General features: G+C 37.6%; 1 protein-coding gene across 1 annotated transcript in view; it reads right to left on the bottom strand.

Moving 5' to 3' along the window:
- Nucleotides 1-12,568: 12,568 nt before the first annotated feature.
- Nucleotides 12,569-22,806, bottom strand: part of LOC105227717 (catalase) — a 39,158-nt gene continuing 28,920 nt past the window's right edge. Inside the window, exons 2-3 of the mRNA XM_049458105.1 lie at nucleotides 15,029-15,550; nucleotides 12,569-13,948 (exon numbers count right to left, since the gene is read on the bottom strand). Coding sequence (XP_049314062.1) covers nucleotides 13,007-13,948; nucleotides 15,029-15,550 — 1,464 coding nt within the window. The 3' untranslated portion in view covers nucleotides 12,569-13,006. The remainder of the gene's footprint in view (nucleotides 13,949-15,028; nucleotides 15,551-22,806) is intronic.

Raw genomic sequence — 22,806 nt, 5'->3', positions numbered from 1 at the left:
AAAACACTCCAGCTCCATTGGCGCCACGTAGCGAAGAGAAGAAACGACTGGCGCGCTTTTGCTGACTCGGCTATAATCGCGTAAGCGGTGTCTACGCCAGTAAAGAAGAAGAAGAAGAATACCAAATTCTGTTACAATATCTATTTCTTTGGGTCCACTCAATGTGAAATATAAGTTCCAGTTTGTCCTTGAATAAGTTAATTAAAACGCTTAAAAATATATTCCGCATATTTATCTATATCTAGATAATTTTTTGTTAACAGTACTAAGCATCTTTGTATAGTCAAAATTGAAAAGAGTTTTAAATGATTATTATAGTGAACCTACCATTCGAAGGTTTTCACTGCTCCCTAATATTAAGCTCTAAAAACACCACACATCAAAAGTAAAGGGATGTCCAACTTATGCCAGTGTAAGAACGTCTCAAAATACATTTTCCCTTGTAACCAGATCAGACAAAATAATAATTTTTGGACATTTAAATTAAAGCACCCAATATTTATTACGATTAAAAATTACTATGTTTAATTTATGGGGAACTATTTAAATCTTTTTATTGTATATTAAAACAACTGACTTTTAAATTTTCACATTTAAATTTAACATTTTCTTTAATTTTTTTAATTTAACATTTTTATACTCTTCCAAACTGTTGCTACGGAGTATAACAGTTCTGTTCACCTAATGGTTGTATGTATATCCTAAAACTAAACGAGACATAAGATTATATACATATGTACATACTGTGAAAAAAAATTGAAAGAGTGGACGCGGTGCCGCCTTCTATTAAGTTTAATGTATGTACATATTTCCTAAACTACGAAAGCTACAACAACCAAATTTGCTCAGTGCAAGTATTACAAAAACTCCTACCGACATGAAAATGTATGAAGTCGGAAGATAACCCCGCTCACTCCTCATATAACGGTACTGTTCAAAATTACTAAAATAACAATAAATCAATAACTAATTACGTCATACATTAAATTTTACCTCCGAGATGGAATGAGAGGGATTTATGGGTGTGGAAATTGGACGATGGGCATGGCAACGCCCACTTTTTGGAGAAATCCATTATCTCGGGACCTAATCGACGGATTTTGACTAAATTTAGTACGTTGTATTTTTCACAATTCCTATGTTAAATGGGGCGAAATCGCACTACAACCACGCTAACTTATCATATAACATAATTTTAAATTCGCTTGACTCTTTTACTTTCCAGTACACAAATCAAGAAGTTATGTTAACGGGATAAAATTTTGCACTAATAACCAAAAATTTGTCAAATCCAATCAAAATTGTTTCAGCTTCTAGGTACCGAAAATGTAGACAGTATCTGTAGTTGATATGTGATATTTTTCGTTTTACACATATCTTACCGAATTTGTCAGTCAATCTATATGTTATATATAGTGTTTGATTTGTAAGATCAAACGCCCCTCCGCTGGTGGGGGAAAAATAAAGACCTTATTTGAGTGAGAATATATTCATTCTGATTTTATTTTTAAATTTGTAAACCTTATATACTATTTTAGAAGTCTAACTTATCTAATTGAATATATATATATTTACAGCACACCACATGGGGTTGTTTTCAACTATAATACATGTGTGTGTGTGTGTGTGTGTGCTGTCATACAAGTATAATTTATATTGCTTGGTTTGGGTTGTTTTCAAGTGCACATGTGCATTTGTAATCAATTGCCCAAACCTAAGTAAATATGTTTAGAATTTATTTCTTGAGTGCATGCGTATCACTTATTAATGCATATTTTTATGTGTTTATTTACGTATGTTCAATATATTTGAACATAGATATCTATTAGTAGTGGACTGTATGATTACAATAGCTAGATTACTTCTTATCTTATTTAACATTGAAATATATGAAAGATTTAAATATAATATTATGTTGTCCGTGCTTTGGCAGCAACGAACATGTTCAATTTTGAACATATAGTATACGTACACTTAAAATTGCTAAGATTCCGATACTTTAGTTGATGTTTTGCATCTTAAAATATATGTACATCTTAAAATACCCTGGTTTTGATTCTTGCAAGTTACAAGAGTATAAAATGTTCTGTTGTACGCAAACTTAAACCTTTTTAATTGTTTATTACGTTAATAATCTTGAGGATGGAGTCATGTGTAGAAGTTCACCATGGTGGGTGAACATCTAGCGACAATCCGCTTCAAACCGAAGTTCTTCAACATATCGCTTATTTGCGACGCCTCGACGGAAGAAAAGGACAATGTGACCAAAGGCGCTCTTGGAGCGCACTTATGAGAGTTGCCCCGCCACGATGTCAAAATCGTGCTTGGCGACTTTAACGACAATCTGAGCAAGGAAGGTATCTTTGGCACAACAGTCGGTAAATTCAGGCTCCACGAGAAAACATCCCCAAATGTGTTGAAGCTGATCGATTTCGCCGAAATATGGGTATCTCTTGTAATAAATTCCAGCATAGAAAAATTCAGCAAGCTACTGTCTCCGGATCGAAACACCACCAACCAGTTCGATCATGTTGTGATAGACGGAAGACACGTTTCCAGTGTTTTAGATGTGCATGCGCTCCGAGGTCCTAACATCGACTCGGACCACTATCTTGTTTCAACCAAGATTCGCAACAGCCTCTGTGCAGCAAAAAACGCACGCCAACAAACACAAGGAAGGTTCGACGTCGAGAAGCTACAATCACAACAGACAGCCGAACAATTTTCTACTCGGCTTGCACTCCTGTTCTCTGAGAGCACTTGTCCACAACTCGGTATAAGGGAACTGTGGGACGACACGATGGTACGATGCGGAGTGCCGTATTGCAGTGGAGAGAAACCAGACTGCCAACCTTGCAACGTTACAATCGACCACAATACGTGATGGGATAGACACCGAGAGTTGAAGAGGGAACTCGAGACGCATTTGCAGACAGAAAAAGAGAGAGGCCGAAATGCGTGAGTATGAAGACATACTGTTGTAGAATATTGTTGTAGAACCCCCAAAAGTGATCTAACAATTGATGCCCGGAGCATACTAGAAATATGGAGAGAACACTTCTCCAACTTGCGACGGGGACCGATGGATTGTCAACCGAGCTATTCAAACACGGCGGCGAAGAACTGATAAGGAATATGCATCAGCTTCTTTGTAAAATGTGGTCGGATGAAAGCATGCCCAACGATTTGAATTTAATTGTGTTCTGCGCCAATTATCGTGGGATAAGCCACCTCAATATCACGTATAAGGTTCTATCGAGCGTTTTGTGTGAAAGATTAAAGCCCACCGTAAACAAATTGATTGGACCTCATCAGTGTGGCTTTAGACCAAGCAAATCAACAACTTGGAAAAGACTCGTGAAAAACAAGTCGACGTGCACCACCTCTTCGTCGATTTCCCCGCAAAACTAATACGGCTCTGTAAACTGGCGTTGAGCAACACTAAATGCTCCGTCAGAATCGGGAAGCACCTCTCCTAGCCGTTTGATACCAAACGAGATTTCAGACATGGCAACTCCCTTTCGGGTGATTTTTTCAACCTACTTGTGGAGAAAATAATTCAAGCTGCAGACCTAAACAAGGAAGAGACTATCTTCTATAAGAAGCCTCAACATCCGCGCCGTAAGCTCTGCTTTCTCCAGAATGGATAAGGCAGCGAAGCAAATGAGTCTGGTGGTGAATGAGGGCAAGACGAAATATCTCCTGTCATCAAACAAATAATCGTCGCTCTCGTGAGTATGCACCCACGTCACTGTTGACAGTCATAACTTTGAAGTCGTAGATAGCTTCGTCTATTTTGGAACCAGCATCAACACCAACAACAACGTCAGCATCTAAATCCCACAAAGAATATCTCTTGCCAACAGATACTACTTCGGAATAAGTAGACAATTGAGAAATTAAGTCCTCTCTCGACGAACAAAAATCATACTCTATAAGTCACCCATTATTCCCGTCCTGCTATATGGTGCAGAGGCATCTGATAAGTCAACGTTATGAGTTTTCGAGTCTTTTGCGCGTTGGCCACAGTGAATATCGAATTCAATGGAACGATGAGCTGTAAAAGATATACAACGACATTGACATCCTTCAGCGAATTAAAAGACAGCGGCTACGCTGGCTTGGTCATGTCGTCCGAATGGACGAAAACACTCCAGCTCTAAAAGTACTCGACGCTGTACCCGCCAATGGAAGCAGAGGAAGACCTCCACTCCGTTGGAAAGACCAGGTGGAGAAGGGCCTGACTACGCTTGGAATCTCCAATTGGCACCACCTTGCGAAAATAAGAAACTTTGGCGCGCTGTTGTTAACTCGGCTATAACTGTGTAAGCGGTTTCTACGCCAGTGAAGAAGAAGGTCTTGAACGGCGGCAAGAGATCCATCCGTTTACATATTTTTTTAGTAGGAGTTCAATGTGGCCGACTCTCGTTTCCGATTGCTAAACGTTGTCAACTGACAAAGTTCAGAAGGTTGTGACATTTAGCAATTGCTCTCTCATTACCAATTAGAGATAAGTTGGTCATCTTTTTATCTCTGCCACACAATGCGTACATGTTGTACAATGAACATTTAAGGTAGTCGGCAAATGTTATCATTTAATGTATGTATATATAGTATTGCCGATGATATTGACAGAACCAAAAAATCGCATGGCTGACTGTTATTTTTGTTGTAAAATTAATGTTATTAATTTAATGACAAAGACTTTCAAGTATCAGCAACGCTTTCACTTTATTTCGAAGTGCTATATGATTAGAGACCTTCATTTTCCAAAAGTGTCAATAGTAGTATTTAAACTCAAAGAAGGAAATTTGTTATCTCAACTCGAACAAGAATTTCTTGAAATTTTTAGGTAATAAAATGTTATCGTTTATTGTAATTGTAAATCAAGTTAGAAAGTTGAAGAATAGAGAATGTTTATGAACAGTTAAATTTCACTATATATGTACTCGTATAAAATGTGACTATTGCTCAATAAAAGAAATAAAAAGTATCAAATGACTCTTGTTAAAGGAAAAATTTGTCAATCATTCACAACAAATTGTTATTTATCAGACAGCAGAGATATACCAGACCATATGAACTAGAAAGATTGTCCTTTGAAACATAATATGACGAACAAAATATTAGGAACTCTCCTGTAGTTTCTGGGCATAACATTATTTTGCCTTTATTCCATATCAAATTGAGACTAACGCATCAGGTGTTCTGGAATCTGATAGTTGTCGGAATCAGAATTGAAAAAAAAAAATATTGGTTTGATGTTCAAAACAAAATTTGTATCGGTTTTGGGTGTCACCGAAAATACCTGTCTCCAAAGAGGAAGGGCTAAGTTCGAGTGTAACCGAATCGTCAACCATAGGATCGGAATCCAAGCAATGAAACGCTATTTCGTTATGTTGCCACAGAACGTCTGAACCTCAGCACAGAAAAATGTGAAAATTCGCAAAATTATTCGTATTCTTGCTGAAGGTTCTAACGGAGGGTATTTTGGAAAATCCCTGTTGTTTTTGCAATCTATATATGTATGTATAAAAGAAAGTCGTATTATTTATACAATTTCTAATTAAAAAACGACTAGAACCAGCGGACGGACATAGGCTACTTTTTATTGTTTTTTTATTTCAAAATAACATTACACAGCTACTTAGGGTACGGTAATTTTGGTTTGAACATGGCAGTTTTTTTGGATACACCATTTGTAATCGGCAAAGCTTTTATATTATCACAAAAGAAACTCGCATTAACAAATTCATCGCCAGGCATTGCAGCTACTTTGTTAGATGATGGCCAAACGAAGCACAGCCATTCATAACAAATCAAACAGAACATGTCACATAAACAGATAGCCGAGTAGTCAATCGAAATTTGAGATAAGTACATCAAGCACTTCTTTGTCAATAAAGCAATAAAGATATGATGCCAGCCCCAAATTCCACCCCAGCGGAGCCGCGGGTTTAGGCCTAGTACATATATGTACATCACTCATACACTGACCGATATATTCGACGTAAGGTTTGTTAGAAAACCGAAAAGCATACATACATATGTTGGGGATTTATTCTATTTTTGCCAGTACTACACATATACTATTAAGATGTCACATTCCCTGAGGTTCATTAAGATGCCATCACCAATCATATGGAGTAAAGTCACTCAGATACCATATGTTTGTTATATGGGTGTTAGATCAAGTTTTCACCCAATTTTATCTATTAATATGAATAAAACACGCTCTCTTATTTTTATTGAGATAACTTGCATATTGGTCGATATATACGGTATAAAGTCACCTGGAAGTTCGAAAATCGTTGTATTAGGTTTATGGGAACTAAAGAAAGTATTGACCCGAGTCAACCTTACACCATGCCGATCCCTGTGATCCCCAAATAAGGTTAAGGGTAAACCAATACAAACGGACGAAATGGACACAGCGCTTGAAGTCCTGTAACCTCTCCACCGGTGTGAGTAAGTTTGGAATTACAGTCAAGGCTTTGTCTAACCCGAAGAGACATCATGACCGAGTTGAAATTCAATTCAATGATTCCAACTGCCAATAATCCTAAAACTTTAGGTGTGACTTTTGACAGCCTGTGCTTTCACTCCTTACACAACCATGATTATCGTACAAAACACAGAACCGCAACAAAATCGCAGGAATAATCCCTGCAGTCACCTGCTTGGAGCGGAACCGTCCCCTAGCAGCTTTCACCGACTCCCTTTCAGTGAATGGCATATTTGGAGTCAAACCACCACCCTTTGCAGACGAAGAACTCGAGTTGTCGCGAGAAACAAGAGCAGCTTCGTTCTGGATACTGTAGCAGGTTAAACTCCTACTTATACAGAATAGACCCCGACATATCTAATATATGTTCTGCATACAATGAGTCTCCGCATGACACTGTCCACCTCTTTGCATGCCCTCCAATCCCACTCATTTGACACCCTTCTCTCTTTGGTCTGATCCCGTCGAATCGTTGGATGACGTTGACCACAGCTTAGCTAACACTTACCATCCTAACGGGGATTACGTACCCGTTACAACAACAACAACAACCGATATCATGCTCAGCCTAAGATTAGTTGCCACAAATGCAACGAACTTTTTCATCTGCCTTGTGTCAATTTATCACAGGCTTATGTAGATTTGTTGTAAATTTCTAATGTAAATTTGTTTGCTAAATTCTGTCGTTGCTGAAGTTACTTCACTGAGAAACTCGAAGGCGCTTTCATTAATCAAAAACTATATGTATGATGACCGAAATTTCTTGTTTGCAAAGCTTAACGAATTGAAGTCAGAGATCTGCAATGTTCAGACCACATTATCTGACAACGGCAAATTCTCTGGATCGGTATCGAATGCTTTCTCTGCCGCTTCATCTGGTGCCAGCTCCACCCTCACTTCTGTCACTGTCATTGAGACAAATACTTATCCGTCCATCGTTGCTGCTTCTGCTAATAATGTGAGTGTGGATTATCTCGCTCCTGCTGTATCGAATGTATACTTTACCGCTCCATGTGTTGACAAATCCACTCTCAACACTGCCGCTTTTGCAAATACTTCTCCCTTCAATGTTGGTGATTCTATTTCTACTGATAATGTAAGTATGGATTTTGATATTTTCGTTATTGTTGAGACCTGCCTTCATTCTAGTTACTACGAGAGTGAGTATTTCGACTCGAATTCTATTTTTGTTGTCCGTATGGATAGAGATACCGAAATAACCGGCTAACTAAGCGGTGGTGATGACCTCCAAGCAATTCATCACAAATTTCTTTCTAATTTAATATGTATTATTTTGTAATGATGATTCTATTCTGAACCAACTATGTACATATGTGTTTGTTTCTTACATCCCTCCTAATAGTCCTATAGAGTTGTTTATATAAATAATGTTTCCTCACTAGCTTTAAATAAGTTGAAACCGAAAATATTTGTGTTTTTGGTGACTTTAATCTAAGTAATATTGTCTGGTCCAGTTGTTACCACAGACCTGCCTTATTCCCTTTATTCAAATCAACTTTTGTTCAAATAGTATTGATCGATTTCTTGATTTAGTGTTCATCCACACCCTTCATCATTCTCCTTTCAGGTTTGTTACTTATCTTTTCGCTACTGAGGGAATAGGTTTTAATTTTACTTTGTGTGATTTCACAAAACTTAACGATCTGCTCCTTAAATTTAAATGTGATGATTCATTTTCTGGATTAGATACTGCTTATAGTTTTTCGATTTTTAAGAAATCCATTTAAGAATTTTGTCGTTTATTGACAGCACGGAGTTGACATCTAAGTCTTTTATTTTAAATTTGTGAGGTCTAAAACTCGCATTCCTTCCGCTTTATGCTGGGGCAATAAGCCGGCTAGCACTCCTATTTCAAATTTTCAATTTGTTTACTGAATTCTTCAAATATTATTACATATGTAGTATACAGCCAACTCTTTGTTCACACGGTAGATACGTTCCTCAGAAATCCGTGTAAAAAAGAGGCGTTTCCTATAGAAAAAGGGGGGATACGTTCCATGTCATCTGAAAACCGTGTAAGATCAAATAACGAACTATATTTACTTCGAAAAACCGTGTAAAAAATGCTGAAAACTATAAAATATCAGATATGCATACAAATTGTATTTTATGGAGCATTAAAACTTAAAATACATAATTCATACAGGTGAATTGGTAGATTAAACAAAAAACAAAAGAAATCTGTTAATCCAGAACTAAGAACAGATAAATTAGAATAGAAATAAGGAAAAAATATTAACATTGGTACATAATTATTCGTCGCCACTTGATAACAAGCGCCATTGTTTGTGACGAACTGGACTAAAGTCGGTATATTGGCTGGAGATATCCATTTCAATAGACGTTGTGTTATTGTCGTTTGGGGTGTCATCCGATTCTTTCATTGCGTCATCGTTTTTTGTCCTTTGCACTGTTTATCAACATTTCCTGTTGTTTCTCTTTTGCTAAATATTTGTTATATGCAGATGACTTAAAAATATACCCAATAATAAAATAATCTTACAAAAGTAGTATTAAGTTTGGTATTTGTATTTCTATATGCATCCCTTATTATAAACATTGGGCGCCGTGTTTGTCTACTTAAACAATAAACATTTGGCGCCGCAGCTGTCTGCTTGTCTAAACTATAGCTGCATTTGGCGCCGTATAGCAAATTCCCAGACGCATTATTCTAGAAGGACACTTCGGCATCAGCGAGGAGTGCGTGGCTATATAAGCCGTGGCATCGCCAATGTAATCAACCAGTGCTAAGAGTAAACTGCTATAGTGTAGACAAGTTGTAAAATAAAGAGATTTTGTTGAAGTGAATTAAACGGTTTTATTTGTCAATCCAGAGATACGAACCTAGTAAAGTAAACTAGTAAGGAGTAAATTCGCAACAGTTGGTGTCAGAAGTGGGATTGTCAAATAATCAAAATTCAAGATGGTTAAATTCGGAGAATTGAGAATTCAGCATTTAAAAAAGGAACTGGAGGAGCGTAATTTGCCGATAAGCGGGCAAAAGGCGGATCTGCAGGCACGATTACGTGAAGCAATGGAAGCGGATGGAATTAATGTGGACGAGTTCGAATTTGATGGGCCAGAAACTTCTAAAAAGGTAGAAGAAAAAGTAGAAGAACAACGAACATCATCAAGTGTAGACATGAATATGCTGTTAGTGGCTATACAGCAAATAGCTGAAAATACAGAAAATGCAGTGCAAACAGGAAATCGTCTGGCACAGCAAATAGCTGAAAATACAGAAAATGCAGTGCAAACAGAAAATCGTCTGGCACAGCAAATGACGCAAATAGCTGAAAATACATCACAGTTAGAGTCTCGCCTTACACAACAAATGACTGAAAATAATACGCAGTTAGAAAAGCGTTTGGTACAACAGATTACAGAAAATAATACACAAGTGCAACAGAAATTTTCAAAATTTGAAGACGAATTAAGAACGTTAAAAAATGAAAAAGAAAATTTAAAATCAGAAGTTCTTCAATTGAGTAATCGTATGCGAGAACTGCAACTACATGACCCTGCACCATCAACAAATAATCCAAGATTGAAGGCACCCACATTCGATGGAAGTATTCCATTTCAAATTTTCAAACTTCAGTTTGAAAAGACAGCAATGGCCAATGACTGGAATGCAGTGGACAAAGTAGCGTCCTTATTTGTATCATTGAAAGGACCTGCGGCAGAAATCCTTCAGACTATCCCAGATTGTGAACGGGACAACTATGAGGCATTGATGAGTGCGATAGAAAGACGATATGGTAGTGAGCACCGGAAACAAATATACCAGATCGAACTGCAAAATAGGGGTCAGAAGACGAACGAGTCATGGTAAGAGTTCGCAACTGAAATAGAACAACTGGCTCATTTGGCAAATGCAGATGCACCTGTGGATTACATTCAGAGGGTAAAAATTCAAAGTTTCATAAATGGGATTCGTGATGTGGACACCAAACGCGCCACATATGCATTGCCAAAAAGAACGTTTGCGGAAACGGTTTCGCTCGCCCTCACACAGGAAACAGCTTCTCTACTAAATAAACCAGCACACAAAGTACAAAGAGTTGAAATGGAACAACCGGCGCTGATGGAAGAAATATTGAAGACTCTGAAGTCAATTGCTGCACCGCGAGTAAACACAACAGGAAGATGTTTCAACTGTGGAAAAGCGGGTCACTTTGCCCGAAATTGCAATATAAAGGTAAACCCATCAAAACGGAAACAACCAACAGAACACCGAAAGAGGATTCACCACAAAAATGCGGATGCATTATCACGTCGCCCTTGTCCACTGGAATGTAAAAATTGCTCCAAATCAGAAGGAAAAGAAGGTATAATCGACGTGCGATTACTGAATATAGAACCTGAAGATGATTGGACTCCTCACCGCATCAGAATCAATCAGCTGGAGGACCCTGATCTTGCAAAGCTAATAATAGCCAAAGAAAATGGGGTACGACCACCAAAGGAACAAATAAGTAGCGAGAGTCCAACTGCAAAAGCATATTGGGCCCAATGGAACAGCATAAACCTCGTTAATGGATACCTTCACCGTACCTGGGAAAGCGAAGATGGCAAACAGTCTCGTCTGCTGATCATAGTACCGAAGTCCATGATCCCGAAAGTATTGAAAGAATATCACAATGGACCTAGTGGAGGGCACCTTGGAATTACAAAAACAATAGAGAAGATTAAACAACGGTTCTACTGGATTGGTTGTCGAGATTCCTTAGCAGAATGGATAAGTAATTGTGCAAAGTGCATGGCAGCTAAAGGTCCCAAAGTCAAAAGTCGCGGTAGGCTACAACAGTACAACGTGGGATCACCATTTGAACGAGTCGCAATGGATGTTGCAGGTCCGTTCCCAACCAGTACGGCCAGAAACAAATATCTACTGGTTGTCATGGACTATTTCAGGAAATGGCCACAAGTGTATCCCTTACCAAACCAAGAAGCGAAGACAGTAGCCGAAGCGTTTGTAGAAAATTGGATAACGAGGTTCGGAGTGCCCGTCGAATTACACTCAGATCAAGGCAGGAATTTCGAATCTTCCATTTTCCAAGAAGTCTGTACATTATTGGGCATCCACAAGACACGGACAATAGCGTTACATCCACAATCAGATGGGATGGTAGAGAGATTCAACCGAACGCTCGAAGAACATCTGCGGAAAATCGTTGATAAAGATCAACGGAATTGGGACAAGTGCATCCAGATATTCCTGCTGACGTATCGTTCAGCGAAGCACGAAACAACTGGTTACACGCCAGCGAAGATTATTTTCGGATCTGATCTGCGACTCCCTGCTGATCTTAAGTTTGGAACGAATCCTGCAGCTGTAAGAAATGATGGAGATTATTGCTCTGCCCTAAAGGAAAAACTTAATGAATTGCATCTAATGGTAAGGCAGCGCACGCATCTGATGAGCAATAAGATGACGGATCGGTTTGATCAAGCGGCAAATTCAAAAGGTTTTGAAGAAGGTGATCTGGTCCTGTTGTACAATCCACTTCGAAAGAAAGGCTTGTCCCCGAAATTGCAGGCAGCCTGGGAAGGGCCCTAAATGGTGATGAAACGACTTAATGACGTGGTATACCGCATACAAAGAAATGGAAAAGCACGATGTAAAATGAAAGTAGTACAATTGGAGAGGCTCGCCCCATTTGGTTCAAGAGGATTTGTGCCTAATCGGGACGATTAGGCTTAAGTGGAGGGCAGTGTTACAAAAGTAGTATTAAGTTTAGTATTTGTATTGCTATATGCATTCCTTATTAAAAACATTGGGCGCCGCGTAACTTAAACAATAGCTGCATTTGGCGCCGCAGCTGTCTGCTTATCTAAACTATCAAAGCTTATCTTAATTGCTTCCTAAAATGTCTAACCAAAATCTGCGGGTAATCTTTCACAACTAAAAGGAACATTTTTTAATTATAAAATTCGCAACCCTCCTCCAAAGTATACTATGTAATATTTTTGTTCATCGAAACTTAGTGAATGTTAGTACTACTCCACGCTATTATTGCAAATAAAAACTGTGATATATATTTTTTTATTTTATGAAAATATCAAATTTTATTAAATATGTAAAAAATCATATATGTATATTGTTTAAACACAGAATATTATATAATAATATGATTATATAAGCATAAAGGAATTGCGATATTATTACATAAACAACATAATAGGCCTCCGAAAATGTTCTAATCTTCTCCTAAAAGTTTATAAGTATTTAATTTTTATCGTGTTAACCATTTAACAATAATACAATTTGAATTTCAAATAACGTTTTTTATCCAGTAAAAATAAAGAATATAATTGTTTTGCCATTTGGCAGACTGGATAACAGCCCTTTATGTAGTAATAATATTTCACGAACAAGTTTCTCAAAACGACCCGTAACCTCAAAACAAGTGATTATTACATGTATAACAATGTAAACAGTGAAAATAATGCAGATACAATGAAAATTTTAGTTCTTTAAATTTTGGCAGATTTGGCCAGATTTAAACCTTCAGTAAGCATTCTACCAAAGTCAGCATGTACTAAAGTAAAGTTCTTAACAGCGCGCTCCTGAATAAATTGACTGGCATTACTCAAATTGTCTACAATATTAGCTACCAAACGCTGACGTGCTTTATCATCTAAAACATAAACCCAAAAATCTGTCACTTGGCTGTAGTTGTCTTCGGTGAAGCCGCTGGTGAAGCGGTAAACCTCGCCCTGCACAGGGCAACACGGCATAAGGCTCTTTGCACGAGCACTTTCGTCTGGTCCAGAAAACGAGTTCGGGAAATAATTAGGAGCACCACCTTGATTATCGTTAACACGCATTGCGCCATCGCGTTGATAGTTAGTTACACTAACACGATAGGGACAATTCACCGGGATCTGCAAATAATTAGGGCCCAAACGATGTCTATGTGTATCGGAGTACGAGAAAAGTCGACCCTGCAACATCTTATCTGGTGATGGTTCAATGCCTGGGACCAAATGCGCTGGACTAAAGGCAATTTGTTCAACTTCAGCAAAGTAATTGGTCGGATTTCTATCAAGTACCATCTTGCCAAATTGTATAAGTGGGAAATCCTTTTGGCTCCACACCTTCGTCACATCAAAAGGATTATATTTAAATTTCTTAGCTTGGTCAAATGTCATCACTTGCAGATACCACGTCCAACTGGGATAATTGCCATTCTTAATAGCATTGTATAGATCACGAATACTATAATCTGGATCGGTTGCTGCTAACTCTTGAGCAATCTTAGGGTCGAGATTCTTGATGCCTTGATCAGTTTTGTAGTGAAACTTGGCAAAGATAGGCTCACCTTTGCAATTTACCAACTTGAAGGTATGAGAACCATAACCATTCATATGGCGATAACCATCGGGAATACCTCGATCGCCGAACAAAAAGGACACCTACAAAACGATTAGATTTTTTAATTAAGTATAACATTTGTATAGCCTTTACCCACAGCCAAATTAATTTAGTACATTCAGATTAAAATCGAGAAACCAATTTTTGCCTTTCGCACAGCCGTCAACTGGATTAACGGTAAGCTCGATTAACAATCACCTGTTATATATGATTTTTCATTTTGTGCTTTTTCTATTGATTAAAATTCATCAGCTGATTGCTATTTTATCAATCCACAAAACTAATTTTATAACCTGAACAACTACCCGCAGAGTTGCACTTCAGTTTCAACACTATTAGAAGGCGATTAAAAATGAATGTAGTAAATAAATAATTTTATTTTGAAAAGTAAATCGATCTAAATTAACGCTTTAATCGAACAAATGCCGGTTAATTGATCAGTTAACTTCTGTGCGAAACGACGAATATACTTTCGCAACATGTGACTTCTATCGTTTGTTTGTAACACTTAAACTAATCCAGATAGATATAGATTTATACATATATAAATAAATGATCAGAATAACAAGACCAGTTGGCTTCGGAATGACTGTCTGTCTGTCTGTCTGTATACATTAGATTTATTGGACTATTGCCACACCCAAAAATGCCGTTAAGGGAAAACATATAACTAAGCTCAAAATGGTACAAGGTATCGCAGTAGTAATGGACGTAACACCGACCACCTTGAGGTGAAAAACTATACCTTAGGAAGTTTTTGACTAATTTCAACCTGATTTGGTGCATAATATTGTCGACGTTGATATCTTAGTATCAAATTAGGCGAAATCGGAATACAACCACGTCTACACTCTATATAGCGAAATTTCAAATTCCATATATATCGTTCATTTTACAGTATACAACCCAAACCATAATGGTGTATCGGAAGAAAACAAATAATTCCATTAAGTTATGACATCTAACGTCTCAAAATGGTCGAAATAAGACCATTAGTTATCAAGTTCGCAGACACTGAAAACGTGGACCTGAGTGCCTATGCAAATTGCGAAAGTATAAAATATCGGTTACACCCGAATTTAGTCCTTCTTTACTTATATTTTCATATGTTCCCTTTATACCTGGTGAGTACTTTCCGGCCGAAGAGTTAAAAAGTCCCAGAACATATCAGGATCTTTCAAATGAGTTTGCGAATTACGCTTCTGAGTGTGGATAAAGCTGGGGAACAAAATTGGATCGCGAATAAAGAAAATAGGTGTGTTATTGCCCACCAAATCCCAAATACCATCTTCAGTATAAAATTTTACAGCAAAACCGCGTGGATCACGAGCGGTATCAGCTGATCCACTTTCTCCACCCACAGTGGAAAAACGCACAGCAATCGGCGTACGCTTATGTACCTTCTCAAATACCTTAGCCGCGCAATATTTTGTAATATCATGTGTTACTTCAAAATATCCAAATGCACCGGCACCTTTGGCATGAACCACACGCTCTGGTATACGTTCACGGTCGAAAGCAGCCATCTCATCTAAAAACTTGACATCCTGCAACAATACTGGACCCCTTGGTCCCACAGTCAGCGTGGCATCCTTAATACCAACAGGATTCCCAGCTCCTGTCGTAATTGTGCCAGGAGGTTTCTAAACAGAAAAAGTAATAAAAACAAAAATAATTAAATTAATGCAATAAACTAAGAAGAATCAGTATAACTAAGGAATAAAATTTTATTATTCAAAAATATTATATAATACTAAAGGATCCGGCCACGGGTTGCTGTGGTATATATTTTATACTATTATTCATATAATAAACTATTCTATATGAAATTTTCATTTACGAATAAAGGCGAAACCGTTTTTAACTTTCCTAACTCGAATCACAATAATCCACAAAAAATCTTCGAGTTATGGCTGAAAATTTGTATGCAATTTGACTTGTATTGCTAATTCAAGAGTTCGAGTAATGGAGAACTTCGAGTTATAGAAGTTTGAGTTATGGAAGTTCAATTGTATTATATTTTTTTGAGGGTTGTGAATACATTCGTACATTTAGAAATATATACAGTGAAATCTCCCATAATTAGACACTGACAAACCAGCCTTTCTGTCCAGTTATTAGAGTTGTCCGTTTAATAGATTGTATGTAATAAATATCAACAAATTGTGGGACCGGTCAATATGTTAATGGAGATGTTATCTTAATAGAGCGCCCATTTAATGCAGTTTTCACTGTATTTCTTATTTATGAATCGTTTTGACTATCCTATCTTCTAAGTTGCTTCAAACTGGACACAGTGTGCGCAGTTTGAGTAAAATTGGTTCAGTAGTTTAAGAGTCCATCGCGGACAAACAAAGTGACACGTAATTTTTTATATAAAGACTAGAGGACCCATCCACGCTTCACTGTGGCTGATACATAGATAATACTACTACCATCTATATCAGTGTTTCCCAAAGTGGGCGATAACGCCCCCTTGTGGGCGCTGCAGGTGTCAAGGGGGGCGGTAAGAGACCCAGAAAGAAAATGGGGGCGTTGTGTAGAGGCCTGGGGGGTTATTTGTAATCTTATTTAGCTAGGAGGCCTCTTAGGCAACGACTACATGAGCTCTCGACGCTCAATAAAACTTGTGAACATCAACTACTCGTAATATGAATTTAAAGATTGCTCAAACTCGGTTCTATATTTCTCTCCGCGAAGTTCATATATCTGTCTTATTATATTGAATATAGAAAAAATGAAAATCATGTCAATCGGTCGCTCCGTTTCATAACGGAGCATCTCGACAGGATAGAATTTATAGAATACTAACTGTCAAACGTATTGCTATTGCCATTGCCAAATCTGTATGTGGGCATTTGCTATCATAATCTAATCATTTGCGCAAAGGTGTAGGGTAGGTAGGTTCGAGCTGATGTAGCGCACGTTTTGAGCTTTTGAACTTCTTAAATCTTTTATGTGGAAAATAAAAAAGGGATCTTTATTCTTTCTTACAAACGTATTTCTGGAGAAAATAAAAAAGGATAAAGATAAGGAAAATAAGAATTCATATTTTTGGACTACTATATAATAATTGTGCTTAAGCATTCCTATATAAACAATGTAATATTTATTTTATATTCATTTGTGGTTTTGCGCGCAATAGATGAGCATTACTTACGCCTCCTTTACACTACTCGCGAAGTTAAACGTATTTCTCAAAGCAAAACAATGTCGAAAGTAAAAAAGAAGAGACGACAATACTGTGCGGAATACATTAAATTCGGATTCATTGAAAATCCCACAAACCCATCCTCGCCTTTGTATCTTCTATGTCTAAAAACATTTTCGAATGAAGCAATGAAGCCTTCATGACTGCAAGATCATTTGAATAAAATGCATCCAGATAAGAGAGACAAGAATGTAGCATATTTTCAAGACCTAGAGAAGAAGCATAATACTCAGCCAAGTGTAACAAAACTATTTTCGGCGGCTGCTAAGCAAGATGACGACGGACTTCGAGCTTCGTACAATATCTCTTTGTTAATTGCTCAAAAAGGCAAACCACATAACATCGGAGAAGAGTTAATATTGCCAGCAATAAATGAAGTAATAACTACCGTGCTTCATAAATCGCCGCAGATATTATCCGAAAAATTCCTTTGAGTAATAATTCGGTGCAAAGACGAATTGATGAAATGGCTGAAAACATTGAAGAATCATTGTGCGATCACCTGAGGACATGCCAATTCTCAATTCAGCTCGATGAGTCCACTTTACCAACTAATGAAGGTGTCTTACGTGAGGTTTGTTAAAGATGAGAAAATATGTGAAGAACTATTATTTGCTAGAAATTTAGAGACCGATACAAAAGGCGAAACCATATTCAATATATTGGAAAAGTTTTGCGATGAGAAAGAGATTCCTTTGAAAAATATTATTTCAATTGCTACGTATGGTGCTCCGGCTATGATAGGGTGCCATAAAGGCTTCATATCGTACTTAAAAAATATACTTCCAGATGTCCTTGTTGGACATTGCGTTATTCATAGACAACATTTAGTTGCTAGAAACTTAAGTGAAAAACTATTTTAATCACTGCAATATGTCATCAAAGCAGTCAATAAAATCCGCAACAGCTCTTTGAATGATAGATTATTTCATCAGCTTTGTGTTACTAATGACGAGGATTTCAATCGTTTGTTGTTTCATACTGAAGTTCGTTGGCTATCAAGAAGCAATTGTCTGACTTGATTTGGCATATTTGGAGTCAAACCACCACCCTTTGCAGACGAAGAACTCGAGTTGTCGCGATCTGGATACTGTAACAGGTTAAACTCCTACTTATACAGAATAGACCCCGACATATCTAATATATGTTCTGCATACAATGAGTCATGACACTGTCCACCTCTTTGCATGCCCTCCAATCCCACTCATTTGACACCCTTCTCTCTTTGGTCTGATCCCGTCGAAACAGCACATTTATTTAGGCTATCGTTGGATGACGTTGACCACAGCTTAGCTAACACTTACCATCCTAACGGGGATTACGTACCCGTTACAACAACAACAACAACCGATATCATGCTCAGCCTAAGATTAGTTGCCACAAATGCAACGAACTTTTTCATCTGCCTTGTGTCAATTTATCACAGGCTTATGTAGATTTGTTGTAAATTTCTAATGTAAATTTGTTTGCTAAATTCTGTCGTTGCTGAAGTTACTTCACTGAGTAACTCGAAGGCGCTTTCATTAATCAAAAACTATATGTATGATGACCGAAATTTCTTGTTTGCAAAGCTTAACGAATTGAAGTCAGAGATCTGCAATGTTCAGACCACATTATCTGACAACGGCAAATTCTCTGGATCGGTATCGAATGCTTTCTCTGCCGCTTCATCTGGTGCCAGCTCCACCCTCACTTCTGTCACTGTCATTGAGACAAATACTTATCCGTCCATCGTTGCTGCTTCTGCTAATAATGTGAGTGTGGATTATCTCGCTCCTGCTGTATCGAATGCATACTTTACCGCTCCATGTGTTGACAACTCCACTCTCAACACTGCCGCTTTTGCAAATACTTCTCCCTTCAATGTTGGTGATTCTATTTCTACTGATAATGTAAGTATGGATTTTGATATTTTCGTTATTGTTGAGACCTGCCTTCATTCTAGTTACTACGAGAGTGAGTATTTCGACTCGAATTCTATTTTTGTTGTCCGTATGGATAGAGATACCGAAATAACCGGCTAACTAAGCGGTGGTGGTGACCTCCAAGCAATTCATCACAAATTTCTTTCTAATTTAATATGTATTATTTTGTAATGATGATTCTATTCTGAACCAACTATGTACATATGTGTTTGTTTCTTACATCCCTCCTAATAGTCCTATAGAGTTGTTTATATAAATAATGTTTCCTCACTAGCTTTAAATAAGTTGAAACCGAAAAATATTTGTGTTTTTGGTGACTTTAATCTAAGTAATATTGTCTGGTCCAGTTGTTACCACATTCCTGCCTTATTCCCTTTATTCAAATCAACTTTTGTTCAAATAGTATTGATCGATTTCTTGATTTAGTGTTCATCCACACCCTTCATCATTCTCCTTTCAGGTTTGTTACTTATCTTTTCGCTACTGAGGGAATAGGTTTTAATTTTACTTTGTGTGATTTCACAAAACTTAACGATCTGCTCCTTAAATTTAAATGTGATGATTCATTTTCTGGATTAGATACTGCTTATAGTTTTTCGATTTTTAAGAAATCCATTTAAGAATTTTGTCATTTATTGACAGCACGGAGTTTACATCTAAGTCTTTTATTTTAAATTTGTGAGGTCTAAAACTCGCATTCCTTCCGCTTTATGCTGGGGCAATAAGCCGACTAGCACTCCTATTTCAAATTTTCAATTTGTTTACTGAATTCTTCAAATATTATTACATATGTAGTATACAGCCAACTCTTTGTTCACACGGTAGATACGTTCCTCAGAAATCCGTGTAAAAAAGAGGCGTTTCCTATAGAAAAAGGGGGGATACGTTCCATGTCATCTGAAAACCGTGTAAGATCAAATAACGAACTATATTTACTTCGAAAAACCGTGTAAAAAATGCTGAAAACTATAAAATATCAGATATGCATACAAATTGTATTTTATTGAGCATTAAAACTTAAAATACATAATTCATACAGGTGAATTGGTAGATTAAACAAAAAACAAAAGAAATCTGTTAATCCAGAACTAAGAACAGATAAATTAGAATAGAAATAAGGAAAAAATATTAACATTGGTACATAATTATTCGTCGCCACTTGATAACAAGCGCCATTGTTTGTGACGAACTGGACTAAAGTCGGTATATTCGCTGGAGATATCCATTTCAATAGACGTTGTGTTATTGTCGTTTGGGGTGTCATCCGATTCTTTCATTGCGTCATCGTTTTTTGTCCTTTGCACTGTTTATCAACATTTCCTGTTGTTTCTCTTTTGCTAAATATTTGTTATATGCAGATGACTTAAAAATATACCCAATAATAAAATAATCTTACAAAAGTAGTATTAAGTTTGGTATTTGTATTTCTATGTATATGCATCCCTTATTATAAACATTGGGCGCCGTGTTTGTCTACTTAAACAATAAACATTTGGCGCCGCAGCTGTCTGCTTGTCTAAACTATAGCTGCATTTGGCGCCGTATAGCATTATGTTCTTAAAATTCCCAGACGCATTATTCTAGAAGGACACTTCGGCATCAGCGAGGAGTGCGTGGCTATATAAGCCGTGGCAGCGCCAATGTAATCAACCAGTGCTAAGAGTAAACTGCTATAGTGTAGACAAGTTGTAAAATAAAGAGATTTTGTTGAAGTGAATTAAACGGTTTTATTTGTCAATCCAGAGATACGAACCTAGTAAAGTAAACTAGTAAGGAGTAAATTCGCAACAATTGGTGTCAGAAGTGGGATTGTCAAATAATCAAAATTCAAGATGGTTAAATTCGGAGAATTGAGAATTCAGCATTTAAAAAAGGAACTGGAGGAGCGTAATTTGTCGATAAGCGGGCAAAAGGCGGATCTGCAGGCACGATTACGTGAAGCAATGGGAGCGGATGGAATTAATGTGGACGAGTTCGAATTTGATGGGCCAGAAACTTCTAAAAAGGTAGAAGAAAAAGTAGAAGAACAGCGAACATCATCAAGTGTAGACATGAACATGCTGTTAGTGGCTATTAAGCAAATAGAAAATCGTCTGGCACAGCAAATAGCTGAAAATACAGAAAATGCAGTGCAAACAGAAAATCGTCTGGCACAGCAAATAGCTGAAAATACAGAAAATGCAGTGCAAACAGAAAATCGTCTGGCACAGCAAATGACGCAAATAGCTGAAAATACATCACAGTTAGAGTCTCGCCTTACACAACAAATGACTGAAAATAATACGCAGTTGGAAAAGCGTTTGGTACAACAGATTACAGAAAATAATACACAAGTGCAACAGAAATTTTCAAAATTTGAAGACGAATTAAGAACGTTAAAAAATGAAAAAGAAAATTTAAAATCAGAAGTTCTTCAATTGAGTAATCGTATGCGAGAACTGCAACTACATGACCCTGCACCATCAACAAATAATCCAAGATTGAAGGCACCCACATTCGATGGAAGTATTCCATTTCAAATTTTCAAACTTCAGTTTGAAAAGACAGCAATGGCCAATGACTGGAATGCAGTGGACAAAGTAGCGTCCTTATTTGTATCATTGAAAGGACCTGCGGCAGAAATCCTTCAGACTATCCCAGATTGTGAACGGGACAACTATGAGGCATTGATGAGTGCGATAGAAAGACGATATGGTAGTGAGCACCGGAAACAAATATACCAGATCGAACTGCAAAATAGGGGTCAGAAGACGAACGAGTCATGGTAAGAGTTCGCAACTGAAATAGAACAACTGGCTCATTTGGCAAATGCAGATGCACCTGTGGATTACATTCAGAGGGTAAAAATTCAAAGTTTCATAAATGGGATTCGTGATGTGGACACCAAACGCGCCACATATGCATTGCCAAAAAGAACGTTTGCGGAAACGGTTTCGCTCGCCCTCACACAGGAAACAGCTTCTCTACTAAATAAACCAGCACACAAAGTACAAAGAGTTGAAATGGAACAACCGGCGCTGATGGAAGAAATATTGAAGACTCTGAAGTCAATTGCTGCACCGCGAGTAAACACAACAGGAAGATGTTTCAACTGTGGAAAAGCGGGTCACTTTGCCCGAAATTGCAATATAAAGGTAAACCCATCAAAACGGAAACAACCAACAGAACACCGAAAGAGGATTCACCACAAAAATGCGGATGCATTATCACGTCGCCCTTGTCCACTGGAATGTAAAAATTGCTCCAAATCAGAAGGAAAAGAAGGTATAATCGACGTGCGATTACTGAATATAGAACCTGAAGATGATTGGACTCCTCACCGCATCAGAATCAATCAGCTGGAGGACCCTGATCTTGCAAAGCTAATAATAGCCAAAGAAAATGGGGTACGACCACCAAAGGAACAAATAAGTAGCGAGAGTCCAACTGCAAAAGCATATTGGGCCCAATGGAACAGCATAAACCTCGTTAATGGATACCTTCACCGTACCTGGGAAAGCGAAGATGGCAAACAGTCTCGTCTGCTGATCATAGTACCGAAGTCCATGATCCCGAAAGTATTGAAAGAATATCACAATGGACCTAGTGGAGGGCACCTTGGAATTACAAAAACAATAGAGAAGATTAAACAACGGTTCTACTGGATTGGTTGTCGAGATTCCTTAGCAGAATGGATAAGTAATTGTGCAAAGTGCATGGCAGCTAAAGGTCCCAAAGTCAAAAGTCGCGGTAGGCTACAACAGTACAACGTGGGATCACCATT

Source organism: Bactrocera dorsalis, chromosome 5, assembly GCF_023373825.1.
Source record: "Bactrocera dorsalis isolate Fly_Bdor chromosome 5, ASM2337382v1, whole genome shotgun sequence".
Lineage (NCBI taxonomy): Eukaryota > Metazoa > Arthropoda > Insecta > Diptera > Tephritidae > Bactrocera > Bactrocera dorsalis.
This window is presented reverse-complemented; position numbering and strand designations above follow the sequence as displayed.